At 37.2% G+C, this 26800-nt stretch overlaps 4 protein-coding genes across 13 annotated transcripts; 2 read left to right on the forward strand and 2 right to left on the reverse strand.

The window, feature by feature from the left end:
* The first annotated feature begins 377 nt into the window (after positions 1–377).
* On the forward strand, positions 378–9751 carry nudt12 (nudix (nucleoside diphosphate linked moiety X)-type motif 12). Of its 3 annotated transcripts, none has more exons than XM_027167390.2 (7): positions 378–804; positions 950–1167; positions 1776–2347; positions 2533–2700; positions 2772–2885; positions 3430–3629; positions 9630–9751. In XM_027167390.2, the coding sequence occupies exons 2-7, from the start codon at positions 962–964 to the stop codon at positions 9672–9674; spliced, it is 1305 nt and encodes a 434-aa protein (XP_027023191.1). In that variant the 5' UTR covers positions 378–804; positions 950–961; the 3' UTR covers positions 9675–9751. The 3 variants fall into 3 exon arrangements, with proteins under 3 accessions (XP_027023191.1, XP_027023190.1, XP_047679057.1); XM_027167389.2 differs by lacking the exon at positions 9630–9751 and adding an exon at positions 4769–6608 and having other exon boundaries at positions 379–804; XM_047823101.1 differs by lacking the exon at positions 9630–9751 and adding an exon at positions 4769–6608 and having other exon boundaries at positions 379–804; positions 1027–1167.
* Positions 6953–15646, reverse strand: LOC113656234 (interleukin-6 receptor subunit beta). Of its 5 annotated transcripts, none has more exons than XM_027167387.2 (17): positions 15460–15546; positions 15104–15174; positions 14960–15016; positions 13973–14074; positions 12295–12409; positions 11893–12026; positions 11657–11793; positions 11281–11440; positions 11106–11194; positions 10584–10800; positions 9579–9755; positions 8891–8992; positions 8473–8613; positions 8240–8374; positions 8058–8142; positions 7763–7844; positions 6953–7448 (listed from the first exon to the last, which is right to left on the reverse strand). In XM_027167387.2, exons 2-17 carry the CDS (start codon positions 15162–15164, stop codon positions 7170–7172), a joined length of 2073 nt encoding a protein of 690 aa, XP_027023188.2. In that variant the 5' UTR covers positions 15165–15174; positions 15460–15546; the 3' UTR covers positions 6953–7169. The 5 variants fall into 5 exon arrangements, with proteins under 5 accessions (XP_027023188.2, XP_027023187.2, XP_047679053.1 ...); XM_027167386.2 differs by having other exon boundaries at positions 14960–15019; positions 15460–15540; XM_047823097.1 differs by lacking the exon at positions 15104–15174 and having other exon boundaries at positions 15460–15646.
* A 1334-nt stretch (positions 15647–16980) lies between these two features.
* zgc:101664 (uncharacterized protein LOC450064 homolog) lies at positions 16981–18343 on the reverse strand. 2 transcript variants are annotated; one of them, XM_047823102.1, is made up of 2 exons: positions 18194–18343; positions 16981–17930 (listed from the first exon to the last, which is right to left on the reverse strand). In XM_047823102.1, the coding sequence occupies exon 2, from the start codon at positions 17886–17888 to the stop codon at positions 17163–17165; it is 726 nt and encodes a 241-aa protein (XP_047679058.1). In that variant the 5' UTR covers positions 17889–17930; positions 18194–18343; the 3' UTR covers positions 16981–17162. The 2 variants fall into 2 exon arrangements, with proteins under 2 accessions (XP_047679058.1, XP_027023278.2); XM_027167477.2 differs by having other exon boundaries at positions 16981–17933; positions 18194–18332.
* On the forward strand, positions 18339–25677 carry srp19 (signal recognition particle 19). Of its 3 annotated transcripts, none has more exons than XM_027167475.2 (5): positions 18339–18498; positions 20580–20655; positions 23756–23827; positions 23996–24104; positions 25164–25677. In XM_027167475.2, exons 1-5 carry the CDS (start codon positions 18461–18463, stop codon positions 25292–25294), a joined length of 426 nt encoding a protein of 141 aa, XP_027023276.1. In that variant the 5' UTR covers positions 18339–18460; the 3' UTR covers positions 25295–25677. The 3 variants fall into 3 exon arrangements, with proteins under 3 accessions (XP_027023276.1, XP_027023274.2, XP_027023275.1); XM_027167473.2 differs by having other exon boundaries at positions 18437–18562; XM_027167474.1 differs by lacking the exon at positions 18339–18498 and adding an exon at positions 18631–18695.
* Positions 25678–26800: the final 1123 nt, after the last annotated feature.

Here is a 26800-nt window from a genome sequence, read left to right on the forward strand (position 1 = left end):
TACAATATGTAATATGTACATTGTATGTATAATAGTACAGAAGTTATATACAGTATTTTTTTTTTTACTGTGTTAAGTTCAGTAGTGTGATGGTGGATGGGGAAAAACTGTCCCTGTTCCTGCTGGTTCTGGTGCATATGATCCTGCATCTCCTCCTTGATCTGAGAACCTCTGGGAGAAATTGTCTATTTTTTTTCTTCTGAGATTCTCTTGACTTGATGCTACACGAAGAACTTGTTAGAATTGCTGTCTTCTATAACCACCAGAGTGCGCGTTTGAACCAAGAAACAGAGTCTCAGCGTGCTGCTGTGTCACGTGATGTATGCACGTGATGTATGCACGTGATCTAAACATCATCAACATGCTGCAGCTGACCCTGTTGTGCACATCACATCCTATTTGCTACATAGTGCACTATTTAGGGAGTGTTGCCAATTTGGGTTCATGTATAAAACAAACAGTGTGGAATATCTGGTTTATACATGAAATTCTACAACGCAATACAATAAATTAAGAGTGCAAATGAGAAAACCTAGACTTTCAACAAAACATATAAGATATACTGCTCTTTAGGGACTAGGGAGTAGGGCAGGAAGAAGACTGTTAATGATTGACTCCTACCCTACTTCTACAAGCATACTGTATATCCTGTAGCGTCTTGCTTTCTCTGTGACTTTGGTGTGAGATTTGAAGGTGCCAAGTTTGTTTTATTAGTTTTAAACGCGTTTTATTAGAAATACAGACCCACTTAGACTAGTCAGAGTTCTGCTAACCGAAAGCTCTACTACATACTATCACCTTAAAGTAAGTAATCCCGTCAGAAGCTGACGTTAAAGTGCACAATAGGTTGTTTGTTATTGCGTGCTAGAGACTAGATATCTACATATTTTCCCATTTTAACGTCCACGTAATGAATGCCTTTCTGTATGATGTTATGGTTTTATTTCAGTACTTGAGAGATATGACAAGTGTTCAGATGATTGCTAAGGAAGAAATGGTTGAAAGATTCCTGGATTCTGCTTCCAGGGGAGACCTGGCCAACGTGTCCACTATGATCTCTCACTCCAGTCAGCTGCTGAATGAAAGTGGGAGACAAGGATGGACAGGATTAATGTTGGCTGCGAGAAACGGACACTTTGATGTCGTAAAAACGTTACTTTTAAATGGGTAAGTCTGTGAGAGTTTAACTAGATGGTAGTTGTGTAATAAAGTTGTGTAATAGAAGGTTGTTGTGTAATAATGACATGTTAAAGTTATTTACATGAAACATGCAGCATTATAAGAGAGACCGTGGCCTATAAACAAGGCAGTAAACATCACCTGCTCTCCAATGTGTGTGGATCTCTCTCTCTCTCTCTCTCTCTCTCTCTCTCTCTCTCTCTCTCTCTCTCTCTGTGTGTGTGTGTGTGTGTGTGTCTGTTTCTCTCTGTGCCTCTCTCTCTCTCACTCTCTCTCTCACTGTCTGTGTCTCTCTCTCTCACACTGTGTCTTTCTCTCTCTCGCTCCCTGTCTCTCTCTCTCTCTCTCTCTCTCTCTCTCTCTCTCTCTCTCTCTCTCTCTCTCTCTCTGGGCCTCTCTCTCTATGTCTGTCTGTCCGTCTCTCTCTCTCACTGTGTCTTTCTCTCTCTCTCTCTCTGTCTCTCTCTCTGTCTCTCTCTCTCATTGTCGCAATAAAAATGTTAAATAAAATAACATACAGTGGATTTAAACTTTTGATTTGATGTCTCCATCAATTGTAAACTCCCTTAATTAACATGAACTTTCCTTGTTAACAGGTGTAATAAATACTTGGTGAATAAATCAGGCCAAACTGCTTATGACATAGCAAAATTCTGGGGACACAGACACATTGCCCGTGTCTTAGCTAGCAGTGGGGATGTCACACTTCCTGGGATTCAACCAAGAAATAAATCTACAGACAATGGAACTTACTTCAGTAAAGAATATCTCAACAGAATGAGTGAAAAAAGGACTGATTCAGAATGGCTTTCAGCAAAACAGTCTTCTCCTGAAACAGTATTCATTGTGTTTCATAACTTGGATCCTTTTGTTACAACAGAACCAGAGGTAATGAACGATATGCAGAATAAGTTAAAACTGTACAGGTTTGGAAGGGACTCTGTTAAAGAGGTTCTTGAAAACAGTGACACAGTGGTTGTTTTTCTGGGAGTAGAAAAGCAGGAATGTTCACCTTCTTCACTGGTGTCAATGGAGGATGAACTTATTGCATGGTTTGCTTTAAACACCAAGAAGAATCCTACAGAAAGTCTTAAGATCACAGCTTCAAACAGCTTCTTCCTTACAAAGCCAATGCCAATGCTCCTAATGCTAAATGAAGATGAAGCAGGTGGGACATCCTTTTGATTAGGTATAAGCAGTGTATTATTTAGTGTGTTCCATCTTTTGCATATTTTATATATGATGTTTAAGGGTAACTTGATAGAAACAGTACTTTCTGAATAAAATTTCCATTCCAGTGGTTATGAATCTACTCACTTAGCATAGACAAAGGTTTTTCTTTGATATACACAGGTATCGTTGCACAAGCCAGGTCTGTTCTTGCATGGCACAGCCGGTACAGTTTCTGCCCAACCTGTGGTGGTAAGACCAAAGTGGATGAAGGAGGTTACAAGAGAAGCTGCTTGACAGATGGCTGCAGGAGTCTCCAGGGAATCCACAATACCTGTTACCCTAGAGTTGGTATGTAATTTTTATGTATAAGATTCAGCTGTGATTTGAATCACCAAATTTATGGGCTTTTTATATTACAGATCCTGTTGTGATCATGCTGGTTCTTCATCCAGATGGAAATCAGTGCCTACTTGGAAGAAAGAAGTCATTTCCTCCAGGAATGTTTTCATGTCTTGCTGGATTCATTGAACCAGGTAGACAAAAAGCAGTTGTTTTTGTTGTTGTTGTTTTTTTGTTTTTTTACAAAATGTAGGATTCTGGGTTTTTTTGTGAGAGTAAATATTATTGGTTTTCTTTTAAGTCGTTTCTTTGGTGCAACAGGACAATTTGTACATTTTTCAAAGGTTAAAAGGTTGAAGCAATAGATGTTATCCAAATGTCTGTGAGGGTTTCCTCCAACCTTGCTAAATACATACATGCATGTAGGTAAACATGTGTGCAACTGGAGCTCTGTGATGGAGTGGTATACCATCCAGAGTGTATGATTTTCCAGGACTGTCTGTGGATCTATGGCAACACCAATTACTGAGGATGAATGAATGAAAAAAATAAGGAAAAAAAGGCATTAAAAGGGATTCCAAGAATGCTGGAATGAGCAGCCATACAGAGAACCAATGAGGAACTTTCTGTAGATAATTAGAAACACTGCATATCTGTGCTTTCATTTATGCTAGCTTTTATACTGCCAGCATCTTCAGTGTCTTGTAAATGAGCGAATGTTTGTGCTTTTTGGAACAGGGGAGACCATTGAAAATGCAGTAAGGAGAGAAGTTTTAGAAGAGAGTGGAGTTACTATTGGCCCTGTTCAGTATGTCTCTTGCCAGCCATGGCCAATGCCTTCATCGCTCATGATTGGTTGCTTTGCAGTAGCAGTGTCTACAGATATAAAGGTTGATGAAAATGAAATTGAAGATGCTCGCTGGTTCACAAGGCAAGAGGTAAGTGTCTGAATTTTTACTGTTGTACTGTTTCTACAAATGAGTGGGCTAAGTTAAAGGCAGAGTCTCCGATTTTTGAGAAATGCTTCAAAAAAACCTGATTCGGGCCGAATATTATAGAAAAATCAAAACAAAAATCAAAACAAACGTGTAGCCAATGAGCAGAAAGGGGCGGGGCTTGTCAGTATGCGGCGGAGAGAGTGTTCAGTGTGCATGTATGACATTAGTAGTAAGCAGTTTTAACATTGACATGGAGGATAAAAACAAAGAAAGAAAGCAAAGAAAGGCTTACGATAAGTCAAGAAGTAGGACCGTGTTAATATAGGATCAGCTTTCCAGCGCTGGAGAGAACTGAAGGAGTGGGAAGTTGGCCACATATTCACAACAGCTAAACGCTGTTACTACACAAATAACACCTCTTTTCTATCGTAGTGATGTAGAGAGGCAGCTACAACCGCGTTTTGCTAGTAACAGTGTTTAGTTTAGGGGTTATTGACTTGGGAAACTCCAATCTGTGAATATGCGGCCAACTTTACTTAAGACTCGGAGGCGCTTTTTTCCTTCTCGATAGGTGAGTAAGGTTGGTTTTGTTTTGTTTCACAGAACTAATATGTGCCGTCCTTTGCATGATTATTCTTGTGTGTCATTTTTGCTTGTTTGTTTATCTGTAATCGTATTGTTCTTCCCTTCAGCTTTGATAGACACATTTCTTTCCATTAGTTTGCCTGGGTTACGTATGTATGTATGTGTGGGCGGAGCTATCGATACAGGGGTGGGACCCATTTGGGTTAGGGGCGTGTTTGTTTTAGTGATTTCATATGTCGACATTGGCTTTCAAAAATTGGAGACCCTGCCTTTAAGCTGCAATTAAATGGTAATAAAAATGAATAAAGCACATTTTTAAAATACTCTTATTTATTGCATAGGTAACTATTTATACGAGAAATTAACAATTTTTAATGAAATAGCATAACACAACTCAAATGAATTCACTTTAAAAAAAAACATTTTGTACACACTATAAAAAATAGTGCACAGTAAAATGTAAAACAGTGCATGAAATCAATTGGAGAATTCTGTCCATGCAGTGTATTGTTTGTATAACTTTGCCAAACCTAACACCTTCATACATTTGGTAGGTAATAGATGCTCTTGTCAAAGGACACCAAGCAGTTTTTTCCATGCCTCCAAGACAAGCTATTGCCCATTATCTTGTAAAGCACTGGATTGGAATAAACTCAAACCTTTGAACTGAATGTTACCAGGGTGTATTTGCATTACTGAGGTGTTTTCACTAGAGAAGAGACCCAAAAGTGCACCTTTCACCAAAACCTTTAATAAATGTAATTACAAATAAATTGTATTATTGCTATATAGATATAGCTACGAGTGACCAGACTGACATTCTAATAAGCTTATAAATGACTATAACTGTACGTTCTACTTCTTTTCGTTCATTCAGAGTTGTTGGTGTATTGTTTTTGCTTGTTTTCTTGCAAAGTACCTAAAGAAAATCTGAAATCTCCTTGTGTTTATGACTGGGTAGCCTATAAAAGGTCCAATTGTTTCCTGGTATTCTTCTTTTCCTGGCTTATTTTGTTGAGGAATTATATCCTGAATTTATACCTTTCTGAAAAGCTGATTTGTGACAATATCTACTGTTAAAAGTGCTATACAGATAAAATTAAATTGAAATGAAAATTATGAGCTACATCCCCAAGTTGCCCCAGCAGAAATAGTAAGGAGTAGAAGACATTGTCACCACATACATCTACTTTGTGTTTTACCAAACAAGGCAAGTGGCTCTGTGGTACATCCTTTCAAGCGAATTATTTCATTAATAAGTGCTTGAGTATTTGAGCAAACTGAAGCTGAATTTTTATAATAGTGCATGTACTGAGACTGCAGTGGCAGGTGCAGGATATAAGAGGGCTAATACACTAGTTTACAAAGCACATAAACTGTCAAGTGAAATTTGTATTTCTAATATGTGCTCTTGATGTTTAAAGAGATAATGTAGGCAAAACGAGATACTGCAGCTTATGCAACAAGTGTTGCTACATTCTGGCAATGTTTCTACTTGTTACTGCCCTCTGTGTCCTCTACCTATCAGACTGCAAATGTTACCCCATATATGTTTTACTCACTATATGTTTGTCACACACTCTTCTAAGTGTGCATGCTCCATCTACCTGGTGAATATGTGCAGGTAAATTAAGTGTTTACTCAAACAGTTTTTGCTAAATTTAGATGTTTTTTCTTTTTTTAAACTACACTAAGATACAGCATTTTATGTTGTAGCCTAATCCAACATTCCTGCCAAAAGAATTGATGTTACGGTATAATAATACACCTGTCATTTTTATTATAACCTTGTATAATCTTGTACAGAGGAATGTGCCCAGAGTCAGTGGAAAGGTCTTATTTATCATTCATATACTTATACATTTAACATTCATATACTTACATGGTATATGAATGTTATTTGATGCAAAGAACGGCTCATTCCTGGGCAGAACTAAGATGTGTCCTTCAAAAAGAAATTGTAGATCAGAAGGTTATCCATGTGACTGGATCTTCAGCTTTTAAGTGAGACTCATGTTTAGACTCATGTTGTGAGGACCTTTTATAGACTACCATGGGGTCAATATGACTACATCTGGCATTTAGCCAATAAATGTGAGAAAATGGCAATACATCATTGTCTCTCACAGCCAATCCTTATGTTTCAATCTAAACTCAAACTAAATAATTTTTCATTGATATTCAATTATTTTCACAATGAATTACTTTTTTTTTTTTTTTGCAAAAAAGTGAATATAATTGTTGAATATAAATGTTTTCACTCTATACAGTGTGTTAAACATCATTGAATGTGTAAAGATAAATCATAAAAGAAGCTAAAATATGTGCGTGTTTAATTGAGACATATATTTTATACACTTTTAAGTGTGGAATAAAACATGACTGTGTCTCAAAGTGTTTATTCCTTTTTTACCACAGCAGTGATTTGAATGTTTTTATTTATTTATTAAAGAGTAGCACAATTTTTGTTTTATACTTGAACTCAACAGCACTCTAGTAAAAATCATTAATATATTTATATAGAAACTTTGTGTTATTCAGCAATTAATTTTTGTCTGTAAAGAAAGGATCAATTTGGAGCTGCTGTAATGTAAGTGTTTATAGGAAGTATGTCCCACAAACAGTATGCTGGTAATCTTATCCAAAACTGCTAATCTAAATGTATATAGTTAGTAAATTGCTATGGTATAACTGAATAAAGCACTTTGGGATGTACTGATGAACACTGCATCAAATCACTTGGTCACTGATTGCTTTACTACACAGCACATCCAGTTGCATCTCAATTACAAGCATGAGGTAACTGCATCAAAATAATATCAACAACGTCTGAGCACAATCGAATGTTATACATATTAGAATGGGAAACAAGAGTAGGAGATGCTATATATTATAAACAGTGAGTAAACATCAGTAATGAGTGTGATAATGGTTGTTGGGTTTCTGAACTGCTGATTACTTTTTTGCCCAATTTTGTATGTCACAATTTTCAACGTAACCAAAATGATCATTAAGCAAAGGCAGGACAAAATACTCACTAAAACCTGGTAACGTTATAGAATTCTCAAAATTGTCTGAATTTTCCATTGGGTCATTATCAGGAAGGGACATCTTTGACATGGTCATGTCTTCATCAAAACACTCTGTATCTAAGGATGTTCTGGGTTCTATATGAATGAGACTCGTTTCAGTGAGTCGATCCTCCAATTTTAGCACGTTCATCACATCCTCCCTCTGTCAAACAAAAATATCAATTGAATAGGCATTTGTAATAAGTAAAGTCACCTCAAAGAACTCTGGTTGCTTGAAAAAAGAACATTAACTTTGTTGTAAACTAGACATATTGTCTTGAATATATTTTTTCCATTATCAAATCCAAAAGTCAGTGTTTGCACAAGTGACTTTCTGTTATTTTTTAACAGCCATGTTCACCTCCCGATGGTTTGGCCAATATCAAATGCTGAGCCATTCCACTCAAGAAAAATATATAAAAAATTCAGAAGTTAAAAATCTGCTGACACAAAAGATCAAGACCTTTTAATCATTACCTCGTATGGAGGATTTAGCAGCCAGTGTCCAATATGACTCTGCCCAGGGTTGGCGATGGTAGGGAAAAAGTAGTCCTTATAGCTGGGAGACAGAAAGTGTGTTTATACAGAGTATAAATCATTGATAAATAAAAATTTAAATAATAATACACTACACTAATTATTTACAGGCATTATAATATGTAATGTTCAACATCCTAATTGGCAATTATTATTATAGAACCTACAGACAAAATAAAAAAAACAAGAATGAGCATGAATTAACTGAAAATAAATGGGTAAATATGATACTTACACAGTTCTGGAGAGAACTGAGAAAATACTGAATGCAAGAATAAGAAGTACTATTGGAACAGCAGTGTTTATTATTTCATTAGTTTCTAAAAAAAAATAAAAACAAAACATAAAACTCCTATTGAAATAATGAAAGGACTTCTTGTTACTAACATTGCTCCATTTTTATAGAGGATTACTTACCAAGATGAGGTGTAGTAAATTCAATGTTTGCCCTTGAAAAGTTACCAGATGTAGTCTCTCCATAAATAGTTACGGTGTACTTGATGTTTGCCTGTAGGTTGTGGAATGTGTGCTGCCACTGATGTGGGAAAAGCACTAATGTTAAATAAAAGAGTAAAAATCACATTCTGAAAGGAAATTCTAAAAATGCAATAAAAGAAAGTTTAAACTAAGCATTGCATCTTAAGACTTACAACTTGTTTCGTTGGCACCACGTAACACAAGTCTGTATTGAAGAACATTTGTGGTTGGGGATTGTTTTTGCCATAACCATTGAACTGTCACAGATGTTTTTGTCATGTTTACAGGTTGCAGCTGAACAATGTCTAAATGGGCTGAAAAATATAGCAAATGTTGGTACTGTATCTACTAAGCCTTATTTTCACCAAATAATCGTGTATGACAAAATATTTGGTAAAATATTAAGATATTGTTATCTCATACATTCATTGAATAAACTTTTTTTAATTTTATGAATAAAATTTTATTTTATTAAAATATGAAACAGTATAATCAAATAAAACATGTTTATTCGTCTATAAAAAAGTAACATGTAAAACTACAATATAGAGAAACCCACAATTGGGATATGTATGTACTGTATATACTTACTGCCATAATCTAGACTGGCTTGAATTGTTTCTGCGGGTGCACACAGAGTACCATAAACAGAATACACAGCGATGCTGTAGATCTTAAGCGGCTTGATTTGACCTGACAGTGTTTAAGGCAGAAACAGATTTGAACTCATTACCACCAGCTTTTAGTGAAACAAATCACAGTATGTAATTTGTGACAGTTTTGTAATAGTAGTTTATGCTCAATCAAGAACAATTGTCTCATAATGCTAGTGTATTGATCTTGTTGGGTGTAAGTATTTTTTTCCATGAGCACCTGTACTTAAGCATGTGAAGTGGCAGGTCATAGGATTTAAAGGGAGTGGATGTAATTTGTAGGAGCTGATTGCAGCAGCTAGCTTAGCTACACCCAATTATGCCTAAAGCATGAAAATGTTCTGATTATTTATGGTGTAATCACAAAAATGTTCCTCACACATCATTTTTTATGTACTGTGGGGATGTGGTAACTCAGTGGTTAAAGTGTTGGACTACTGCTTGGAAGGTTGTGAGTTTGAATTCCAGGTCCACCGAGCTGCCACTGCTGGGCCCCCGAGGAAGGCCCTTAACCCCCAAATGCTTGGTTGTATAAATTGAAATAAAAATGTAAGTCACTCTGGATAAGGGTGTCTGATAAATGCCAGAAATGTAATGTAAATGTACTGAACACTTGCAGGATTTACCTTTGAGAACAGTTGAAAATGTTGAGCCATTTACTCTTTTCCACTGTTTAGAAGCAACATCATCAAAAGAGAACCACTCAATGGCAAATTCGCTAACATTCACAGCTGCTGGCTCCCATCGAATCCTCAGTGATGATACTTCACTGCTGGCCCATAGTCCTTTTACCTTTGGAAGACCTATCAGTAATATTGTTGAAAATGTAACATTTAATCCTGTACATGTGTTTTGATCATTGCTTCTTATGTCTTACCTTTTAGCGCATTTTCATATGTTTAACATATTCTAAAAATCCTGCCCTGTTGTGTTTGCCTTTTATTACAAATTTGTGTCTGTTCCTACAAATATTTTACATGCTTTATTAATTGATAGATAAAACATGGCTTATTTAACAGTTCTATACTTATATAGATATTATTCTGCATCCATCTTAAAACAAAACTTGACACACCAATAAATATAAATGTAATCAAACTATCAGATCAATCACAAGTTTGATTCTCTTCATGCTTGGTTTCATTCATTTTCACTTAAATATGTTTATTTAAGCAAAACAACTTGTATGTGCAATATCTCCCACAATGACACTTTTGGGCTGCATAAAATGTTTGCACTACTTAAGAATAACAACTTTTTTTGTACTTGCCATATTATGTAATTATTGTGCTGCATGTACAAGATCTCAATACTGCTTTGCCACTTGTCATCATGTGTGGGTAGGAGAATTTTGTTATAGATATGTGGACCCTTGAAGCACTTTTTATGTGCTTCCCATGACTAGAAACTTGAGCTTTGATTACAACAGTGGATGATGTACCATAATTTAAACATAGTAAGATATTTCTTTCCCATGTGAAAGGCACATAATGCTGACATTTGTGAAGAGCATTGCATAAACAGGAAAGGGCTGTTAAGTCTGAAAAACAGTTAAAAGATCTTATCTAACATCCTTCTTCATTCTAAAATATAATACTGTTATAAAACTGTTATAAGAGAGAAAAGCTCACTTTGAAAAACACCAGCATTGACTCGAAGATTAGTTGAGGGAGAATGTCCAGCAGCATTATAGGCTGTTATGTTCAGATCATAGTCCTCCGCAGTCACCTCTAAGTTAACTTTCTGATCTTTAGTATAAATTATTCTCTTCAAACCAGGTTGTTTGGTAGGTGTGTAGGTCACCTCATATCCAAGAATGACCCCTCTGGCCTCCTTTATCTCCAAAGCCTAATGTAGATGGATAGTTAAATACATGCTTTAGTTACAAACATGTTTGTATTACCGGTTTTAACTGTGTTTTACATTTTTTAAATTCAATTAAATTTGTGCGGTTCAAATAAATAAGCTATTTAAATCTGACTATGTGAATTGAAAACCCAGTGGATTCACATTTAAATCTTCATATACGTAAATTTCTACAAATTCAGGGACTCTCGTAGAATTAGCATGCTTTCTTTTAAAAGAAACAGACTTTACATCCAAGTTGGTTCATATTCAGCTTATAAATGAGGTCCAATGTACCTTGAACTTACCTTCCAGATAACTATCAGCTTTTGAGTTCTTTTGGATCTATTGCCAGAAGGCTCAACATAAAAACTGACATAAGGTGCTGCAGTGGGATCTTAAAACAGAAAACGGGTTGAAAAAATTTATCAAAGCACTTTAGCCATATTGAATTTTGGTTTCAGACTGTCATTTTCTACTTACTAGCCTCTAATGTCATTCTTTGAAATTCTTCACTCCAGACACTCCATAATCCATAATCCCCGCTACAGGCAACAGTAAGACTGTACCGGCTAAAAGGCTGCAGGCCATCAATTAAATGTGAAACTTCTAATTCCTCTTGATCAGTGACAATCAGTGAATCCTGAATATTGAGCGGAGTAAATGTGTGAGTAAGATTAATATTTTGTTATTGTAATGCTGCTCTGTTTTTCAGCCCCAAGTGGTAAGGTATTTGTATATGCTTTGATTAGATAAAAATAGCAGTAGTATTAAAGTTGTACTGAGCATTCTTTGCAAAAGCTGAGCAGCTAGTATACAGTATTTTCTCTTCTAAAATATCTTCTAGTAAATGTTTTACCACTGTCCATGGTTCTGTAGTGGAGCATCTGTAACGGATTTGACATTTCGTGCTGTGCCAGTGACCTTTGTTCCATGTTAGGTTTAGCGTTGTTGCGGTTGCATTCACTGATGTAATAAAAGGATGTGGAGCTTGGGCTACAAAAACAAATTTGTTATACATTTATTTGACGTACATACATACGTATATAAATACATACATAAAAAATGGTGCAACTATAGAAATTGTGAACTTACTTATTTCTATGAGGGATACCATGTAGGCTTCTGAGATGAACTCAACTTTGTTGATGATATCCTTTGATATTATATTTATATTAAAGGCAGCAACTGGATTAAAAATGCTTTGACAACGTTGGAAGTATTCACGTCTGAAACAAGCCACCCAATTTGTGCTCAGATTTTGTTCAGCTTTATTATAACATGGTTGTAATTGTGCTGATATTGATATGGATCAGTTAGTAAAAAGAAACTTCTGAACATAAACTGTTTTATATAAAAACTCTGGATGGAGGTTCATGTCCATAATATTAAAAATTAAATTGAAATGGAAAACTTATCCAAGTAAAACGCACAGCTAATTATTACTAAAGATCTGTCATTCATATTCAAGTGCTAAACAACAAAATTCATACTTACTGACTGAAAATGAATGAATTTGTTGTTTTGGCTTTGACATTATTTAAATAAATCCATTTGCAGGCAAACAATCTCTGTAGGACATTATAACTGCATGAGATGTTCAAAAACCTTTCTGTAGTGGAGTGAAAACGTAATTAAGGTCATACACTTAAAATGAAGTAATGCAATATTATGATTTTAGTGATTACCGAGAGAGATTATAAAATCCAGACCTTTTTAACTACAGTACTCTTAACTGAATTAATCACAAGAGGAATTATATCTAATGTTTACATTTACATTTACAGCCTTTGGCAGATGCCCTTATCCAGAGAGATGATAAGGGCGTCTGATGTATTGATGTATTGATGAGATTTGTCAGACACACTGATCAGCCATAACTTTATAACCACTGATATGAATACCATTTGTTACTCTTGTTACAATGGCACTTGTCAATAGTTAGGATATTTTAGCAAGTGAACATTCAGTTCTCTGAGTTGATTTGTTGAAAGCAGGAAAAATAGGTAAGCGTAAAGATTTGAAAGACTTTAACCAGCGCTAATTTATGATGGACAGACGGCTGGGAAAGAGCATCTAAAAAACAGCAGGTCTTCGTCTGGTATGCATTAGTTAGTACCTACCAAAAAGCCACCAGTGAACTGATGACAGAAACCCTGTTTGGAGAAGAAAAGGTGAGTGCTACCATTAGTCCTGTCATGCCGACAGTAAAGCATCCTGAGACCATTCACGTGTGGTGTTGCTTCTCGGCCAAGGGAATGGGCTCAAAGAACACTGTCATGAATAAGAATGGTACAAAAACATCAAGAGGAACTTCTCCCAACCATCTAAGAACAGTTTGGTGATGGACAATGCCTTTTCCAACATGATGGAACACGTTGCCATAGGGCAAAAGTGGCTGGGGGAAGAAAACATCGATATTTTTTTTCATGGACAGGAAACTTCTCAGACCTTAATCCCATTGAGAACTTGTGGTCAATCCTCAACAGGTGGGTAGACAAACAAAAACCCACAAATTCTGGAAAACTCCAAGAATGGGCTGAATTCTTGTGCAAGAATAGGCTGCCATCAGTCAGGGTATAGGCCAGAAGTTGATTGACAGCATGCCAGGGTGGATTGCAGAGGTCTTGAAAAAGACACAACTTCAACTTCAACACTTTAAATATTGACTCTTTGCATAAACTTAATGTAATTGTCAATAAAAGCCTTTGACTCTTATGAAATTCATGTAATTATACTTTAGTATAACACAGTAACATCTGACAAAAATATCTAAAAACGCAGAATTTGTAAAAATGAATATTTGTCATTCACAAAGTTTTTGGCCACAGCTGTTACACCTCTTTATGGTAACTGTAATGGCAGTAGCCTCTTCAGCCGGATAATGCTCCCTGTTAAACAGCGAAAATGATTCAAGAAAGGTTTGAGGATAGAGGCTTCACCTCGAAGCTTAAAGGTTACAAGGATCTGCAAAATTTCTTGTTGACCATCTACGCAAAATTAGACAGCTGGTTTTAATGTTATGGCTGATCTCTCTCGATATCTCTCTCTCTCTCTCTCTCCTTCACACACACACACACACACACACACACACACACACACACACACACACACACACACACACACAAAATGATGCAAAATTATACTAATAAATAAGAATGATGAAGGTCATTACCCTGGCCATGTGATGGTATAGAGGTACAATCTTTTATATTCATGGCACACAATTTTTTGTTGTTTGGACATTTTTCCAGGTCCTCACCTCTCACAGAAAGTTCTTTTAACAATACAAATATAACATGTACAGTAAGAATTGGATAGTACTTGCATTAAAAATAAGATACTTTCACAGAAAATAGACACACTTATTTCTCATATAATTAGTTACAATTTTGAAAACATACAGAACATAAAATTGATAAGAATTAATAACAAATTTTTAGCCTACTGTAAAACAACAGCTGCTTTAATTCATTAGTCAGATCATTTTCCCTCAAAGTAAATTTAAATGAGGAACAATATATAGTCATAGTATACAGGAAGCTTTTGTAGTCTTTTTTGTCAGAGTTAAAGACCTTGTTTGCGAACCTGATATTGGATATCCGGCAGGCTTGAAAACTGAACTGACCATCTTCAAGTGATTATACAGGGTTGTTATTATCTTCTCTATGTGTTATTTGTATTACAAGATTTGCTGCTCTTTTGTTTTAAATTATTTAAAATGCCTGGAAATAGTTTCTAAATGTTCTGCATACATTACAGATAGAAATCATTAAGTAAACGAAAGATAAAATAACTGTCCATAGCGTCAGACTTGACCTGAATAAGCATTGCCCAGCAGAAATGTTGTCTGGTTGATGATAATGCTGCGCTACTGCTCCCTCGCTTATGTGTCATTTATGTGTATTGTGTTGTTTTGCACGTAGTCTGTTACACTGCTTTTCTCTCAGTGTACATGTGTAAATTAGCACTTGTGTTTTTTTTTGTTGCATCGTCATCCCTGAGACGCCACACTTCATCACAGTACATTTGCGAGATAACAGAAATCTAACTGACTATTTAAACTGAGCTTCAGTTTTCAGAACATTGTTTCAGCTTTTGACCTGCATTCTAATCAAAAAAGTTGTCAATACAGATAAACTTTCTTGTTACATGTGTTTACCTTTGTAAATGTAGCTTCCTGTACGTTCCTTTCCATGCCACTTTACAGGGATGCCATCTACTTAATAAAAAAAAGTCCAAGAATTAGAATTAAAATCTATCTTTTTCTGGAATTGTTTTCCACTTTTAGTACTATACTACTTACAATGATAAAGAGAGATACCCAAAAGTATGCTGAAAATGCATTTGCTTAACATCCTGGGCATTGAAAACAACCTTAAAGAAAAGTCATTTTGTCACAAACATTACAATAATAAATGAGTAAGAATAAAAATGCATTTAGATTGAAAAACATTGAAAGGATTATGTATATAACACAGACCTTTATAATATACAAATGGGAAGAACTACTACATTACAATGTACTGTACAAATGTGTAATAAATAAATGAATGAATGAATGAATGAATGAATGAATGAATGAATGAATGAATGAATAATGTATGTATGTTTTACAGAATCTAATGTAAATGGTAAGGGAAGAAAACTACTACTACTTACCCTTATTGTTATAACCCAGCATCTGGGGTGGCAAAACCATGAAATGAGCAACAGTAATGAGCCAGTTGTTGAAATAGTGCCTGAAAAGTTTCCTGTGGTTAACACAGTTAGAGAGTTGCCCAATCACAGTGAAATACACATAACATGAGAGACTATTTTGCATCAAGTCCATGACATTTCATTCTACTGTTCAATTCCTGTAACAAGCAACTGGCAATTATCATGACTGGAAAAAGTATTGCAGGTCAACAGTCAGTTGAATGACAGCACAGTTAAGACATAGTTACTTTACTGTTACAAAATAAATGTATGAACTGAAATCTACAAAAGCAAAAGAATTCTAAAAAGACAGATCATGAGACTATTCAAATATTCCTTCAAAACATGTTATTCACTGTGACTAAGCAACCCTCTAACTGTTACCTACAAAGACCTTTTGCATCAATTTCAGCAAAAAATACACAGACTTTTATTTTATTTATTTATAACAATTCAAGAGAAATAAAGTAAAAATATTAAAAACAAGCACTTTCCCCACCAACTCAAAAAACTTATGAACCACTTGGACACTATGGTGCCAGCTTTGAACTGCTCTGTCATTGAACATTTGATGGCATTGGTAGGAATTAGTGTTAAATCTATAATGAATTCAGAAAGTATGCTGATTTATATGGTCTTCAAAAGCTCCTGGTTACACAATCACACTGGGGTCTCTCCGATGACAATTTCCTTTCATTTTCAGTCAGGTTTTGCTCAAGGCTCCTTCCTCATAATATCTTAAGGAGTTTGCCCTTGCCGCTTTTGCTACAGCCTTGCTTATTATGTATAAATATAAATTTCATTTTAAATCTGCTTTGAGACATCGTCCTTTGTTAAAAGTTCTATACAAATAAAACTGTAATTGAATTGAAGAGATACAGAGCCCTGTTTCTCTAGAAACTGTTGTACTACCCTCAACCTTTACTTCAAACTCCTCGCTGTAGTAGTGAAGCATTCTGTCCTGTACCGTTCTCTTATTGTACATCAAACTTACACTTGCTTACTTGTCATAAGTACAATAAAGGATGTCTTTCACTTTGTATCACAGAATTCTCAAAAGTATATGAGTGGTTTATACACTGCAACATGGTCTGTTTAGCTGTTGCTCTGTTCTTGCTGACAGTCTGTTCACATTCTCAATCACCTGAAGAAAACAGTGACTCTTCTGTGTTTCCTTACTAATGCCACCTTGATCCATAATTAAGCCATTTTACAGGGCATAAATAAGCCATCAGAATATCCAAATAATCATATCCCATTAAAATACAGATTATGCCTTGTAGTTTAACGCAGTTAATGCATGGAAGAAGAAACAAAATTAATTTTGGTATAACCTCAACCAGTACATTCAAATTGTGTAACATGATTTTCAAACATTCTTTCTCTCACAGCTACAGTAGAAACTCCCACAAATATAATTATTATTCAACTCATTTGTGAATTGTGGCATGTGTTTTTCAAAATGTCACTAGATAGACATGATACATAAAACTTTTTTTTTTTAATAAAAATGCTTTACATTTCATGGACAGACTGGAAATACAGAAATCTGGAATCAGAAATTTAAAAAATGGTTTAACAAGAGATGTGATGATCATACAACCCACCAAACTATTACAGGTTATCACATCGTATATTAATATTGACTCTTGACACTGTACTACTTATAATTTAAAGATGTCTCCTAATTTATGGACAGCTAAAGTGAGCTCCCCAGAGAGCTGGAAAGTTTCCCGCAAGAAATTCCCTATATATTCACAGTAAGATATGTCACAGTACACCCAGATTTGGATCAAATTGCTCTGATAATTGGCATTGCATGTTGGGAGCTTGGCATGCTTAATAGCATGGCTGAGTTTAGACCAAACCTCCTCAATGCTCTGTGGTGCACAGTTAAGCTCAGAAATGATCCATTTTGCTCTCTGGTGCAAGTCCAGTCCATATCTTTGTACAGTTTTGTGGAAATGTCCAGAGATATACTGTGTCCTCTGAGGTGTTTGAGTTCTTGGTGGTACGACACTCCATGAGCGTTTGCATTTCTTCGCAACATTATCAAATTCTGCCTTTTCATTTTCATCAGCAGGTGTTTGAATTGATATTAAATTCCTCTTACTGGTATTTACAAATTTCTCTTGATCATCTGTACAACGACTTGAAAAAACAAACTCTGGTTGTTGAGGGAAACATTCAGAACTTTTCTGCTGATTGAATGAAATGACTGGAGGAGCCTTTTTAGGTTTGATTGGACAAGATCTCTCAATGCCAGAAGGAAACCATGGTGTAAATATTGGTAAAACACGAAGAGGAAAGTCCTCTAAGGCCTTTGCGGATACAGACACCAAATCATCCGATTTATCTTGGTCACTTTTATAGTGTAAACAAACATCCATGCAATTTCCGTGCTCCTCTCTTCTTCTTAAATTTGGACGTTTCTGCTTTAAAAAAAAAACAAAAAAACAAAGGAACAGACATCAGAGTTTTGTAAAAAAAAACAAACAAACATAAGTAACATAAGAGTAATACAGAACGTTCTATTTAGTGAAGAATTCTAAAGTATTCCAGTCTCATTACACTAGTTTAGCTAGCATGGTAGCTAGCTAGCTACATACAGAGGTTTTAAGCTGTTAATTCTGGTTTCCTAATCACATATTGCTTACACAACAACAGCACTAAGAATATTTTGATTTCAACTTACAGTATGTTTGTGTTTTTTATTTATTTTTGCCAGCCCCGGCGTCTGTGTTAGCTTTACATAGCTAGCGACAGACTTGCCCTATACACTAGTGCGATACCACCTCCTCACCAGTAGTGGCGCTGTGGCCTGAGCGCAGTAAAAAGCGGAGCTTCCTGTCTCTGTAATGATGAGGTATATGTAGCTTTTGGGAAATGTGAGCGTGTCCCTTTAGACACACATTTGTCCAGTTTCACTTGATGTTGTTTTAGAAAACACATTAAACGGAAGATGGCTTACTTAACAAACAACCCTGCTGATGAAACCAGGTGAATTTATTATCGGGCTGTTGTTTTTTTCCCCCCAGAGAAAAGTTATTATGGTAACATGCAGGTTAGTTTATTCGGAAAACGTTGGTAAATGGTAAAAAATGATAAAGTACACAGTGAGGTTCGTAATGTTTTTAAAGACGTTCAATGAATGAACATGGAACATTAAGTGTTCACGTACAACAATTAGGTATAAGGTGTGTGTCTGTGTAACGTTGTGTAACACTGTGTGTCTGTAACGTCGTGTAACTGTGTGTGTGTGTGTGTCTGTAACGTCGTGTAACTGTGTGTGTCTGTAACGTCGTGTAACTGTGTGTGTCTGTAACGTCGTGTAACTGTGTGTGTCTGTAACGTCGTGTAACTGTGTGTGTCTGTAACGTCGTGTAACTGTGTGTGTCTGTAACGTCGTGTAACTGTGTGTGTGTGTGTGTGTCTGTAACGTCGTGTAACTGTGTGTGTGTCTGTAACGTCGTGTAACTGTGTGTGTGTCTGTAACGTCGTGTAACTGTGTGTGTGTCTGTAACGTCGTGTAACTGTGTGTGTCTGTAACGTCGTGTAACTGTGTGTGTCTGTAACGTCGTGTAACTGTGTGTGTCTGTAACGTCGTGTAACTGTGTGTGTCTGTAACGTCGTGTAACTGTGTGTGTCTGTAACGTCGTGTAACTGTGTGTGTCTGTAACGTCGTGTAACTGTGTGTGTCTGTAACGTCGTGTAACTGTGTGTGTCTGTAACGTCGTGTAACTGTGTGTGTCTGTAACGTCGTGTAACTGTGTGTGTGTGTGTGTGTCTGTAACGTCGTGTAACTGTGTGTGTGTCTGTAACGTCGTGTAACTGTGTGTGTCTGTAACGTCGTGTAACTGTGTGTGTGTGTGTGTGTCTGTAACGTCGTGTAACTGTGTGTGTGTCTGTAACGTCGTGTAACTGTGTGTGTGTCTGTAACGTCGTGTAACTGTGTGTGTGTCTGTAACGTCGTGTAACTGTGTGTGTCTGTAACGTCGTGTAACTGTGTGTGTCTGTAACGTCGTGTAACTGTGTGTGTCTGTAACGTCGTGTAACTGTGTGTGTCTGTAACGTCGTGTAACTGTGTGTGTCTGTAACGTCGTGTAACTGTGTGTGTCTGTAACGTCGTGTAACTGTGTGTGTCTGTAACGTCGTGTAACTGTGTGTGTCTGTAACGTCGTGTAACTGTGTGTGTCTGTAACGTCGTGTAACTGTGTGTGTGTGTGTGTGTCTGTAACGTCGTGTAACTGTGTGTGTGTGTGTGTGTCTGTAACGTCGTGTAACTGTGTGTGTGTGTCTGTAACGTCGTGTAACTGTGTGTGTGTGTCTGTAACGTCGTGTAACTGTGTGTGTGTGTCTGTAACGTCGTGTAACTGTGTGTGTGTGTGTTTGTAACGTCGTGTAACTGTGTGTGTGTGTCTGTAACGTCGTGTAACTGTGTGTGTGTGTGTCTGTAACGTCGTGTAACTGTGTGTGTGTGTGTCTGTAACGTCGTGTAACTGTGTGTGTGTGTCTGTAACGTCGTGTAACTGTGTGTGTGTGTCTGTAACGTCGTGTAACTGTGTGTGTGTCTGTAACGTCGTGTAACTGTGTGTGTGTGTCTGTAACGTCGTGTAACTGTGTGTGTGTGTCTGTAACGTCGTGTAACTGTGTGTGTGTGTCTGTAACGTCGTGTAACTGTGTGTGTGTGTGTGTGTCTGTAACGTCGTGTAACTGTGTGTGTGTCTGTAACGTCGTGTAACTGTGTGTGTGTCTGTAACGTCGTGTAACTGTGTGTGTGTCTGTAACGTCGTGTAACTGTGTGTGTGTGTGTCTGTAACGTCGTGTAACTGTGTGTGTGTGTGTCTGTAACGTCGTGTAACTGTGTGTGTGTGTGTGTCTGTAACGTCGTGTAACTGTGTGTGTGTGTGTGTCTGTAACGTCGTGTAACTGTGTGTGTGTGTGTGTCTGTAACGTCGTGTAACTGTGTGTGTGTGTGTGTCTGTAACGTCGTGTAACACTGTGTCTGTTGATTGTCAGGCTTCGGTTAAAGCAGTTACCTAAGATGAATGATCTCAGCAAAATTGTTCTCTTTCTTACAGGTTTCTGTGTATATATCCAGCCTACATTAACAGTAAAAAGAGCTTAGCAGAGGGTCGAAGAATACCACAAGCAAAGGTGAGGCAAACAGATAATATACTCAACTCCAGAATTATAGTCATCCTTATTAAGATGGGTATAAACAAAGTGATTTGAAACATGTTTTTGTCTGTGTATTTAATTAGTTTAAGTAACTGCTTTACTATATAGAATCCCACATTAGATGAAGGAGATTGAATTGTTCTAACATTCCATTCAACTAATTAATCATGTAAGTGCTATCAAATTGGATATTTAAATTTTGGCCCTAAAATACTACAGTTTTATCAGAATCAGAAAGATCTTGATTGCCAGGTATGTTTCCACATACAAGGAATTTGTTTTAGTACAGAAGCTCCACAGTGTAACAGAATGACAAGACATGAACACACATTATATAGACAGTTTGTATGTATAGTGGAAAATGTGCAAATTGAAATATAAGTAAGTAATGTAAGAGTAGTGTTGTGTGTTTCGTGTATGTCAAGTGTTCATGAGATGGATGGCCTAAGGGGAAGAAACTGTTCCTATATCTGGTCGTTCTAGTACTCAGGGCTCTGTAGCGTCGACCAGATGGCAATAGTTCGAAGAGTGAGTGTGCTGGATGTGAGGGGTCCAGAGTGATTGTCTTAGCCCTTTTGCTCACTCTGGAGTAGTACAGATCTTGGAGAGTGGGGAAAGTTGTGCCAATGATTCGCTCAGCAGTCCGGACTACCTTCTGTAGTCTTCTGAGGTCAGATTTGGTAGCTGAGCTGAACCAAACAGTTTCTGAATGCAGAGGATGGATTTGATGATGGCAGTGTAGAACTGTTTCAGCAGATCCTGTGGCAGGTTGAACTTCCTCAGTTGGCAAAGGACATACAACCTCTGCTGAGCCTTTTTTACAATGGGGTCAATGTGAAAGTCACAACCCTGAGTGGTGCCAGTGCTGATGGTGTGAGTGCTGGATTTTAGTTTTCCCCGTCGCACTAGCTGCTGCCTGTCAGAAAGCTGGTGATCTACAGATATACAGAGGAGGGCTGGGAGAGCTGGGTTAATTTGGGCTGGATAAGTGATGGGATGATGGTGTTAAAGGCAGAGCTGAAGTCCACAAACAGGATCCTCACATAAGTCCCTGGTCAGTCCAGATGCTGCAGAACATAATGCAGTCCCATATTGACTGCATCATTCACAGACCTGTTTGCTCTGTAGGCAAACTGCAGGGGGTCCAGTGATGTCCTTCAGATAAGCTAAAACCAGTCTTTCAAATGATTTCATGACCTCAGACTTTAGAGCCACAGGCCTGTAGTCATTTAGTCTGGTAATTTTGGGTTTCTTTGGGATGGGAATGCTGGTGGAGCTTTTGAAGCATGAGGAGACTTCACACAGCTCTGGTGATCTGTTGAAGATCCGTGTGAAGATGGGGGCCAGCTGATCAGCACCGATTGATTGACCACAGTTCGGGGGGATGGTGTCATGTAGTGATAGCTCTCAGACCTTTCCACACTGAAGCTGAGTCATTAGAGGAATAGTGCCACTCTGATATCCTTTTCCAGTGTGTATTTGGCCTGTTTTTACAGGACTCTATCCCCATTTCTGTGAGCATCCGCCTGATGGAGCTGGCTGAGTTTTGCTGTGAACCATGGTTTATCATTGTTGTAAGTTAAGTGAGTCCTGGTAGGAATACACAAATCCTCACAGAAACTGATATATGATGTTACAGTCTCTGTGAGCTTGTCCAGGTCGTGGGAGCAGCTTCAAAAACAGTCCAATCAGTGAGCGAGAAACAGGCTTGTAAATCCTGCTTCGCTTCCTTAGTCCATCTTTTTACAGTCCTTAATACAGGGTTAGCTGATTTCAGTTTCTTCCTGTAGGTTGGTATGAGATGAACTAAACAGTGATCAGAGAGCCCCAGAGCTGCCCGTGGGACAGAGTGATATGCATCCTTTATTGTTGTGTAACAGTGATCCAGTGGATTACTGTCTCTAGTGGGACATGTAACATGCTGTCTGTATTTAGGCAGTTCATGTGAGAGAATCGCTTTATTAAAGCCGCGCGATTTCCCCGTTGATTCTGCGTTGCCATCTGCTTTAAAGAGCTGAAAGCCCGGCAGACTTAACGCGCTGTCCGGAATGGAGTTGTTCAGCCAGGTTTCTGTGAAGCAGAGAGCAGCAGAGTTCGAAAAGTCCTTATTTGCCTGGGTGAGCAGAAGGAGTTTGTCCGTTTTGTTGGGTAGAGAGTGGAGATTCACCAGATGGATGCTAGGCAGCGGTGTTCTTAACCTGCGCTGTCTGAGCTTCATGAGCGCGCCAGCACACTTCCCCCGTCTGCGCGTCCTGAACTGTTTAAATAGCACAGCCTTTCTGCCAACTACGATATTCAGCAAAATGTCGGAATTTTCAAAAACCGGTAAAAGATCTTGTGGTGTGTACTGCCGAATGTTCAGGTGAAACTGATCGGATTTTCTTGACACAGAACAGGAAAAACTAACAAAAACAGAGAAAACACTGAGGAGCTAAGCTCTGAGGCTGTAATCTGAGGCTGTAATCCGCGGCTAATCTTGTGTGTTGAGAGAATTGCAAAATCACAACCATATTCTTAGGAAACATTTTGCCTCTCTGGCCATCCTTCACACTGTGCACAGGGTTTAATACTCTTGTCCTCCTCTTCACTTACTTAGCTCTGTGTAGTTCTTTGTAGCTCTGTTTATGTTCTATGTATCACCATGGTCCTGGAGAGACGTTGTCATTTCACTGTGTACAGCGTCAGATATGTGTTTGAAATAACAATAAAAGCTTCTTGACTTGACTTATGCAGCTTTATTATTGCCCTTACAGTAGACATGGGCATTTCCAGATATGGTAATTCATTGCCTGATTGGTGTTCAACATGCTTTTGTTTTATCAATGTGCGTTTTATTGACCACTTAACTCAAGCAACTGAAACAAGATGTTCTGTTTCTTAGACTGTCTGGGACAAAGACCGATCTTGTTAAAAATATTTTGTATAAGTCATGGTTAGATCTTCCTGAGAGTTGAGGCTAATTAACTGCACACACTTTTCTGTTACTATTTTTGACCTATCTTTTATTGTACTGTATGTTCTTATACTTTATCAATGTACACAATTGTTATGTAAATCAGTCCAAATTCCCTCCTAGGGTGTGGATAATCCTTCGTGTGCTGAAATCAAGGATGTACTCACTGCAGCTGGATTGAACGTCAGACTTGAGGTACTGTTGCTTGTTTTAACATCTTTGCTTCAAGTCACTAAGCTTTTACTTTTTGGTTTCAATTGTATTTTTGAAAAGCCTGTGCTGATTGTTGACTTCCTAATATGTGTTCTGTAATCTAATATAGCAGAGCTTCAATTTGACTTTCATTTGGCTTTCCCCATCCAGAACAAGCTGTATCCAAGGGAATGGAATAGAGATGTACAGTTCAGAGGAAGAGTGCGAGTTCAAATCAAACGAGACGATGGAAGTTTGTGTCAAGACAAATTTACCTCTAGTAAGTGTCAACGTATCTCATGTTTCAATCCAACTGTATTTTCCATCTGGAGCAGATTCTCAACCGTGGCCTTGGTTCCAAACATCCGGTGCTAACGACAGGCTGATGATGGCATAATCCTGATGCTGGTTTAATACATCTAGTTCTAACTCACAAAACATGGAAAAAGTAAAATATGACTCATTTTATTTCTTAATTTTGGAGTGATTACAGTGAATTGTGTACAAACTGCTTGAACGGGAAACACAACAGATTTTGATTACAGAGTACACATTGTCTCTTTACAAGTGTGGTGAGAAGAACAGCATCTCAGAATGCATATGTCATCATCTGCTCCAATGGATATCAATTTCTGCTGTAGGCCAGGAATTTGGCATCAACGGCAAGAATCTATGGATCCAGCCTCTCTTGTGTCAACAGTCTGGATGGCTGGTGGTGTGACTGTCTAATGGTGTGGGGAATGTTTTCTTGGCAAACATTGTGGCCCTTAACACGAGTTTAGCATTGTTTGAACAACACGGCCTATTTGAGTTTTGTTGCTGACTGTGTGTATCCCTTCATAGCATGATGCCTTAATGCACAAGTCATCTCAGATTAGTTCCATGAAGATGAGAAGACTTCAGTGTACTTCCCAAACACTGGATTTAAATAGATCTCAAGACATGATGCAATGACCTCAACATGGACCAGAATCTTCAAGAAATGTTTAAAATATCATGTGGAATTAATGCCATAAGTATTTAAGATGGTTTGAGAACAAAGTGTGGTCCTAGTCAGATGTAGTGTTTTGTATGGAGCTTTATTTAGTGCACATCTGCTACAAAACTCTTTTACAGCTGATCATCAAACACAAAAGTCTTACTGATTATCTGACATTAAATTGTTTTGTTTTGCTTTTTTAGCCAGTGGAAAATGTTGAGGTACTTTAGCATAACAGTAGTTTAATTGTAAATTTGATCTCTCACTATCTGTGCTAAACAACAACATAAAAACAAACAAACAAAAAAAAACAGAGCATTGTGGTGATGTAATATTTATTTATTTATTTATTTATTGTAGAAAAAGATGTCATGCTCTATGTGGCCGAAATGATTCCAAAGCTAAAGACAAGAACACAGAAGAGTGGAGGAAGTGACACAGGAGCGCAACAAGGAGAAGGAGGGAAGAAAGGGAAGAAGAAGAAGAAGTAACTATATGCCCCCGAAGTTAGTTTACTCATACAAACATTATATTGATCTTTACGGTTGCTTATGATTCTTTTGCATGTCTTGACAATAAAGAAACCTACACCAGGCCTTAACAGATCTGCCACTTTTCAACGTTCAAGTTTTACGTATATGATCAATGTTCATCGTTAAATCGAATGTAAAATGCAAGCGGCAACACATTTTTATTTTAAACCTCCTCATTTCTGATGTTTGTATTGTTTGTTATATTAAACATCTCAAATGAATGCAAATTGTTAAACATTTTGTTGATGTAATAATTGGAGTCAGTTGCACTTTGGTTGTTTTTCAGAAGTTGTAGAGTATTTTTTCATACAACAGCAAATAAACATGAAATACATCAGCAATTCTTTTGGTTAAGTATATCTTCTATTTATTATTTATTCCTCTGGTAAGCAGTTTACCTGCTTAGTTGGTCTGACTGATTTTCTGTCATCGTTTTATGCGCCATTCTCTTTTTGCTAAGTTAAACAGTGGTGCAGTGAGTCAAAATGAAATGTTCCAGATGAGCAGCGTCTGTGTTAACAATATTATAAAAAGTGTGAGATGTAAGGTGGTTTAATGCCACTGGAATTGGGATTGGTGTTTTTATTTGAGTAAAGGTACAGATGCATTGAAAATATGGAAGACCAGAAAGGGGGATAAAAGGGAATAAAATCTTGTAGTTTAGCATTTATTTCCCATTAATTTCACTCTAAAGGATTTCTGTCATTTAGAGCTGCATTTATTGCCTCATTGATTCATTTAATTTATTGTGTGTTCAGGTGAAACAGTCGAGACTGGAGGTGTAATGCTTATAGACTGAGGTGCAATTCTGCCTTTTTGAATGTCTGTTAAATTTTCAAACTCACTTAAACATGGAGTTCATCATCAATTAATTTCCAAACACTTAAACACAGTTTATCAGGAATACCCACCTGCCATCTTCGACCTTTTTATCAAGTTGGCTTACCATTGTGTGCCTCTGTCTCTCTCTGTGTGTGTGTGTGTGTGTGGTTCTCTCTCTCTGTGTGTGTCTTTGTGTGTGTTTGGGGTATAAACTGTATCTGTACCGACCACATTACTAAGCACATCTTCTTAGTTTTTGTACATCCTACATATACAGTAAGAAATTCAAGTTATTTGTGTGTAATCTATCCCTTCATCCCTCTGTCTCATGGGTTGGTGTTTTTGGCTCTATTATAGCAGAACTAATCCCAAACCCAAAGCAGTGCTCCTTTTTTATTCCCAAATTAGTAAAATTCCATTTTTAAAAAATGACCTAAGTGGTGAGTTTCCTATATATTAAACTGTTTATAGGTCAAAGGTAACTGTACCTAAAGCACATTATCAATCCATTTTTTAAATGAAATATTTGAGTCTGACTAATTTAATTGTGTACTCTTTCATTATGTGAAACTGTAATACATTATGTTGGAGATTTATGCAGAATGTGATTTCAGATAAAGCCAAGGAGCCACAGATATATTG

Source organism: Tachysurus fulvidraco, chromosome 14 (assembly GCF_022655615.1).
Source record: "Tachysurus fulvidraco isolate hzauxx_2018 chromosome 14, HZAU_PFXX_2.0, whole genome shotgun sequence".
Classification (NCBI taxonomy): domain Eukaryota; kingdom Metazoa; phylum Chordata; class Actinopteri; order Siluriformes; family Bagridae; genus Tachysurus; species Tachysurus fulvidraco.

Bases quoted from the DNA above. Each gene is read 5' to 3' on its own strand.
- srp19 (XM_027167473.2), top strand. From the start codon at position 18,489: ATGAAACCAGGTGAATTTATTATCGGGCTGTTGTTTTTTTCCCCCCAG. The intron at 18,563-20,579 runs GTTAGTTTATTC...TCTTTCTTACAG, and splicing joins GTTATTATGGTAACATGCAG to GTTTCTGTGTATATATCCAG. The intron at 23,828-23,995 runs GTACTGTTGCTT...TTCCCCATCCAG, and splicing joins GATTGAACGTCAGACTTGAG to AACAAGCTGTATCCAAGGGA.
- nudt12 (XM_027167389.2), top strand. From the start codon at position 962: ATGACAAGTGTTCAGATGATTGCTAAGGAAGAAATGGTTGAAAGATTC. The intron at 2,701-2,771 runs GTATGTAATTTT...TTTATATTACAG, and splicing joins TACCTGTTACCCTAGAGTTG to ATCCTGTTGTGATCATGCTG. The intron at 2,886-3,429 runs GTAGACAAAAAG...TTTTTGGAACAG, and splicing joins TGCTGGATTCATTGAACCAG to GGGAGACCATTGAAAATGCA.
- LOC113656234 (XM_047823097.1), bottom strand. From the start codon at position 15,631: ATGGACTTGATGCAAAATAGTCTCTCATGTTATGTGTATTTCACTGTG. The intron at 15,017-15,459 runs GTAAGTAGTAGT...TTTATTAAGTAG, and splicing joins GCTGGGTTATAACAATAAGG to ATGGCATCCCTGTAAAGTGG. The intron at 9,756-10,583 runs GTGAGCTTTTCT...TATTACTGATAG, and splicing joins CAATGCTGGTGTTTTTCAAA to GTCTTCCAAAGGTAAAAGGA.
- zgc:101664 (XM_047823102.1), bottom strand. From the start codon at position 17,888: ATGGATGTTTGTTTACACTATAAAAGTGACCAAGATAAATCGGATGAT.